The sequence below is a fragment of the Lethenteron reissneri genome, chromosome 18 (genome assembly GCF_015708825.2).
Source record: "Lethenteron reissneri isolate LAM-NWPU_2019-01 chromosome 18, ASM1570882v1, whole genome shotgun sequence".
Lineage (NCBI taxonomy): Eukaryota > Metazoa > Chordata > Hyperoartia > Petromyzontiformes > Petromyzontidae > Lethenteron > Lethenteron reissneri.
The window spans coordinates 6,783,665-6,789,810 of record NC_083796.1 but is presented as its reverse complement, the minus strand read 5'-3'; the positions used below and the strand labels follow the sequence as shown (position 1 = coordinate 6,789,810).

Here is a 6,146-nt window from a genome sequence, read left to right as displayed (position 1 = left end):
ACGCTTTGAGATTTCTAATGTAAAAGGCGCGCTTTATAAAATTGAGTGGAGATGTTTGGCTTGAAGGTGTCACAGCGTCCACACAGTAACACTCCGTATGCCCTCTGTAGGTATATGTGTGCATAGCATATTGAGTTTCTGCGGCAAGCCTTGTGGACAGCCTTCGAATGCATTTCCCCATACGCGTATCCACTGGATTTGTCTCGTCTCAATGATGGACTTGCTCACCTGCATCATTTATGAGAAGAGATACCGATATCCACACCTGCCAATCTGCCCATCATGCGATACGTTAGGCTCAATGGACCAGTGACAAGCGACGTCTGGACTGTTATCATTGAGTTTGGTGAATAAAAGCATTGCCACGATTCAAATGGCAACTTAACATTTTACACGAGAGCGTAATTCAATTAACAATTAAACAAAATAGCTCAATACCACGGTGGCCTAAAAAGTAACAATGACCCTTCATAGCAAAGAAATACAATACATAAAAGAATGGCCTTTGCCGGAAATGTCATCCAATGACCGCATGTACAGTATATGTATTTCATATTCAGGGAGCGTTGACATACGTGATTAGTTTTGTTATTCTGTGCACCACTGCGAACACAGCGGCATCATCATTATGAACTTATTAAATGTGTACTTCTCTACGTTATATGTATTCGGTCACTTGCTAACATTACCACTCCTATCGGTTTGTTTCCGTATTGTTCGTTGTTTGTAACTTGCTGACACGGCGCCATACTGGACCCATCTGTGAAAAAAAGAGCTTCATAGCTCATCGGATTCCTCCTGGAGCCCTCCAAAGATTCTGACCACCACGTGATTTTTAAAAAAATATCTTATCTCATTTTTATCTTACGTGATAAGATTTTTTTTTAAATCGCCGCGTTTTATTTGTACGTATAATTTTAAAGTGATTCGTTTACCCTTCCTATACTTTGCACTCCTATCGTCGTTAATTGATCGTTCGTTGTGAAATATCTTCACAGCTTTTCGGATCACTCCTCCAATCCCAGACGAACTCATCCGACCACACTCTTAGGTTTTTTCAGTAAAGTCGCGTAGGTAAAAATAAAAATAGATAATAAAAATAATAACAGAAATAAAATAATAAATCACGACGTTTCGGAGGCAACACAAGTCTCCGTCATCAGGTGGGACCGTCACAGCTAGATTTACTGCATCAAGTGAGGACAAATCCAAGAGACAAGCTCTTAAATACAATTTCGATTTAAAGCTTTCGTGACTGCAGGGATTCATCTTCTTGATTCTTTCGGTAAAGTCACGTAGAAGGGAAATAATAAAATAATAAAAATACAACATAATAAAATAATTCTCACGACGTTTCGGCCACAACGCAAGCAGCCGTCCTCAGGTGAAAACCAGGTCTGTCGAGGCGACAGCGTCTTAAAGTGATTCAGACTCTGTCGCCTCGACAGACCTAGTTTTCACCTGAGGACGGCTGCTTGCGTTGTGGCCGAAACGTCGTGAGAATTGTTTTATTTTTATTTTATTACTTCCCTTCTACGTAACTTTACCGAAAGAACCAAGAAGATCTTAAATACAAGTTAAGGGGGAGGGGGGGGCTTATCTGAATGTGGTAGCTTGGGAATGCAACGGTCGGGGGGGCGGGGCTAGAAGAGAACAATGGTGCACATCGACTCGGGGTTGTGGCCGGTGTCAGCTGATAATCACCACGTGCTGTCAGGGGGGTCCTCGCTCCACTTCCGGCAGCCCGAGCAGCTGGCGGAAGTGACGCTTTCGGCGCGCCATCGTCCCCGCCCCCTCGCGTGACGTCACCGGCGTGCCAACATGGCCTTCACGCTGTACGCGCTCATCCAGGCGGCGCTGCTCTGCGTCAACGCCGTGGCGGTGCTCAACGAGGAGCGCTTCCTCGCCAAGGGTGAGGAGTGAGCGAGTGAGTAGCGAGTGAGCGAAGGAGTGAGGAGCAGTGAGAGAGTGAGTGTGGCCCACGCCGATCAACCTCGAGCCTGCAGCGGCTGGAATCGCGCGGCCTCTGGTAACGTCTTTGGGTGTCGTGGCAAGAAGTCGTCACGATCCGTGGTGGGGCAGATTTGCCTCTCGTGGTTCTGTGTGTGACTGCAAACTTTGTCATTTGTTTCCACTTTCCTCTGTCGTGCGTCGCTATTGTAAACTTGTAATGGCATTTGTTGGGAAAACTGTTACGTTGGTTATATCGCATTGTTTTAGTAAGTTTTAGAGGGGCTTGGTTTGGCCCGGTTTTTTTTATTTAGTATAGATTTCTATTTAAACAAATTCTAGATTTGAAGCTTTCGTGACTGCAAGGATTCATACTCTTAGGTTTTTTCGGTAAAGTCATGTAGGTAAAAATAATAAAAATAATAATAGAAATAAAATAATAAATCACGACGTTTCGGACTGTATCAAAACTTAATTTTATCTGTATTGTATTGACTGTTATTGGGATCAAACATCGAAATGGAATTTTTTGCAATTTCTGTACGCAGCATGGACGGGTTGTGCTTTTTTTGTAGGATTCTATTGTTTACGTACGTGATGTTCAGATTTGTGTGCACTGAATTTTAGGTGAATCTTGTAATTGTATTGTTTGTTGCGGTTGAACCCAAATCAAGAGCCGAATGGCTCACAGGGTAAATCCTAATGAGATTGTTGCCAAACAAACTTTAGATTTCCCGCCTGTTGTCACTCTCACACGTGTTCAAATAGTGTCAAATTCCTTCTCGACACTGCCTGCAGAAGTACGGTAACCAGAGAGAGTCCAGTGTTCTTCACTAATTTTCAGAGGGGTTGGAGGGGGGGTACTTTACCCGTTAAAGGGCCGACACATTTGACACCATTGGGGTTTGAGAGCACGAATGGAGTGTGTTCACATGTTGTCTATAGTCGGGGGCCGCACGAAAAGCCACCAGGGGCCGCCAGTGGCCCGCGAGCCTTGCAATGAAGAACACCGATGTAGTCATTCCGTCTAAAGACAGCCCCCCCCCTCCATAATCTAGTACTGTAGCCTAAACAAGACGAGTTGAGTGCTGTTCGAGAGCGCCTATGAAGGGCGGTACGGCAGGTGAGGGGGCTGGGTGGCCAGCACCGTTCAGAAATTCGCTAGCGGTGTGATGTTGGTGGCCTGCGAGTGAGAATCGGACTCGGAACTCCGAGGTTCGTAGCATCAGTGCGCTAACCTCCTCCCACCGCCTTCCTCCCTATGCCCCGTTTTGCACTAAATCTTTAAATATACATGCGCATAATGTACGGCTCTTTTGTAAATCCACTGCTGGATGACGCCCCTCCCCGCACAGTGGACGATGGCTGCACTGCCCCCTGCTGCCCACCGCGTTGTGCACGGTGGTGGTTGCCCTTAAAGTACAATATTCAGGCTCAAACATGTTTGAGATTTAGAGATCTGTCTGACGTTTGTTTTTTTCACAACAAGCTGTTGAGGTGGTTCAATTTATGTTCCATGGCTTGTCAGAAACTGACGTGGCCAAGTCATGCAGTTTCTTCCAATACGGGTATTTTTTTGTAACAATTGGAAGGTGCTGTGTCCATCCAAATAATTTTGTTCTGCCATGCTTTGTGTGACATGCCATTTCCATGCTCTCAAATGTATTGAGGTTACCGTGCCTTAGCTCCATAAGCCTTAGCCATGTCCGTTAATCCTAAAACTCACTGAATTAGCTCATCACAACCTTAATCTGAACAGGAGCAGCTGCTTGTAGATTTACATGGCCAATCTGTTTTCTGAAGCTTCTATACGCGCGGTGGTTTTGATGCAAAGCTCACTTTCTGCCCGTGGATCGAAACGTCGGACATGCCGAAATCAATTGGCGTGTTTGATGTGTGTATGCTTTGCCGTGTGGTAACAGTCGGCTGGGCGACTGAGCAGAGTGTGGGTGGCTTTGGAGACGAACCTGGTATAAAGTCGCAACTGATTAACCTCATCAAGTCGGTCCGGACGCTCATGCGAAGTAAGTCAGTGCGAGATTTGTAGCAGACACTCATTACCACGCTTGATCAACACAGCAGATGTTTTTTTATGTGCTTTCCAGTAGAATTTGATGAAGACTTGTAATTCCAAAGTCCATTGTTAACACTGCTAAAAAGAGAAATTGTGTAATCCTATCATGCCACACCTTGATTATTTTCACTGTGTTTTAAAAATACAGCTACTGCGACAATTTTCGATGCTTATTTTGTAAACAATATTAGCTTTTGTTTTGTACTGCATCTCTAAAGTGCTTGTGTTAACGTCATCGCTTATTTTGTCTGAAACCTGGTTGCTTCTTTGGATAGCACACATGAATTAACTTCCTAATTTAATCATGGGACCTCCTTTGCCAGTGCCAAAATATGAGAATAGGTTTCCCCCTTTTTTTTCTGGCAACAAAACAGGTGTTAAGATGTTAAAACACCAAACTGAAACATTTTACAAGGAATCATGTCTGCATTAACCACAATACTTGTGGTCAAAATGCAAACAAAAAACACCGTTTGAGGAGACTAGGTTCAAAAGAAAGCTGTCTCTGGTGTGCATATATTATCAGAGTATGTGGTTAATGCAGACATGATTCCTTGTAAAATGTTTCAGTTTGGTTTTAAAAATCTTAACACCTGTTTTAGTTGCCGGAAAAAAGGGGAAAACCTATGATCATATTCCTAATTTAATATTTATAGTACAGTGCTGAGTTGCTCATATGCACTTTTGTTAAAATAGCTATTTAAAAACAAATATTCATCTTTTGCTATTCTGAAAATAACATAAGCCTGAATGTAATTTTTTATGTAATTTTGTTGTGTATTTTTGAGATGTTAACAATTGTAATTCATAAATTATATTATCTATCTTTGGAGCAATAATTCAACTTATTCTGAAAATATACCTAATGTGGTTAGGTTACACAGGATAACAATTTAAATTGGGTTATATCACGATTTAAATCAATCACCAATGTCTACTGCATGAAAAAAATGATACAGTATTTCACTGTTCCCATAATAAATAATCATATGTTCACTTCAGTTATCAGTGTCCACAAATGAGCAGCCTTCTCCCATTGTCGTTAATCCATTCATATTCAGGGAAGTACTGCGTCGCTTACTTGTACATTGGGAAACAATGTCTTCAGAGGAGGGAGTAGTGGTATTGCAGCTCATCACCTGGCCACCTGGGTTCAATTCCATATAATTCCCCCACTCCCTTCAACCAGCACAACCCCATGAACGAAAGTCTTCATCCTGCAGTGATTTAACAAAGGGATGTAGATTATTCCATAAACAGCAATAACAGTTATTGTGGTATAATTGTGTGCGTGTGTGTTACAGTACCACTAATTGCTATGAACACGGTGACGATCGTCCTACTGCTGCTGTTTGGATGAGTGGAATCGACCCAAAATGAAGAGACTTGCAGCCAAGAAACATGAGACTTGTTGAACATTTCCATTACCTACTCTGTTTTGGTGTGTTTTTTGTTTAACTACACGTGCAATGAAATGCAGCCTACCCAATTTTTTTTTCTGATGTAAAATTAGGAATTGCACAATCGGTTAATGTATTCGGGAACAAATGTCTTGCTGTATTGCCTTTTTTGATAGTGCAATTCGATCTGATAAGCAATTAAAGTATCAATTTACAGTCACATTGAATAAAGCATACTTCATCAATCAGAAAATGTAAGACAATGCCTATTAAACGAATTCAGAATAAAGTCGCAAGTTACTTTTTATTTTCTTGCTTTGTCATTATTTCCAGTTGGAGGCTTAACCACGTAATTATTTTAGACGTGGGGTATTAGGAGACGAGAATGAAGTTTAGGTTCAGTGACTTCATGTTTTATTACATAAAAGGTTTGTATATTAAGCTCGCAAGCCATTAAAACATCACATGAACGTCTTTCGTTGTGATATGCACATATAAATGTAATTACACTTTATACCACTCATTCATTACATATTAGACAATACTTTTGTTTTATGTAGTCGAACACATGACTTGCAAGAACGCATGGTATTTTAATATGAAATAAACTTCAGCTTCACACTGATACTTCTGAAGTAATCTACACATCTGCTTTGGATTAATGTACATGAACTTTATAATCAAGTGTGATTATAGATATCAATGCATAAAACGACATCACA

The 6,146-nt window shown here is 41.6% G+C and overlaps 1 protein-coding gene across 1 annotated transcript; it reads left to right on the top strand.

Moving 5' to 3' along the window:
• The first annotated feature begins 1,780 nt into the window (after window positions 1-1,780).
• On the top strand, window positions 1,781-5,731 carry IER3IP1 (immediate early response 3 interacting protein 1). The gene is made up of 3 exons (XM_061553599.1): window positions 1,781-1,912; window positions 3,873-3,974; window positions 5,329-5,731. The coding sequence occupies exons 1-3, from the start codon at window positions 1,822-1,824 to the stop codon at window positions 5,382-5,384; spliced, it is 249 nt and encodes an 82-aa protein (XP_061409583.1). The 5' UTR covers window positions 1,781-1,821; the 3' UTR covers window positions 5,385-5,731.
• Window positions 5,732-6,146: the final 415 nt, after the last annotated feature.

Bases quoted from the DNA above. Each gene is read 5' to 3' on its own strand.
- IER3IP1 (XM_061553599.1), top strand. From the start codon at position 1,822: ATGGCCTTCACGCTGTACGCGCTCATCCAGGCGGCGCTGCTCTGCGTC. The intron at 1,913-3,872 runs GTGAGGAGTGAG...GTGTGGTAACAG, and splicing joins GGAGCGCTTCCTCGCCAAGG to TCGGCTGGGCGACTGAGCAG. The intron at 3,975-5,328 runs GTAAGTCAGTGC...TGTGTGTTACAG, and splicing joins GGTCCGGACGCTCATGCGAA to TACCACTAATTGCTATGAAC.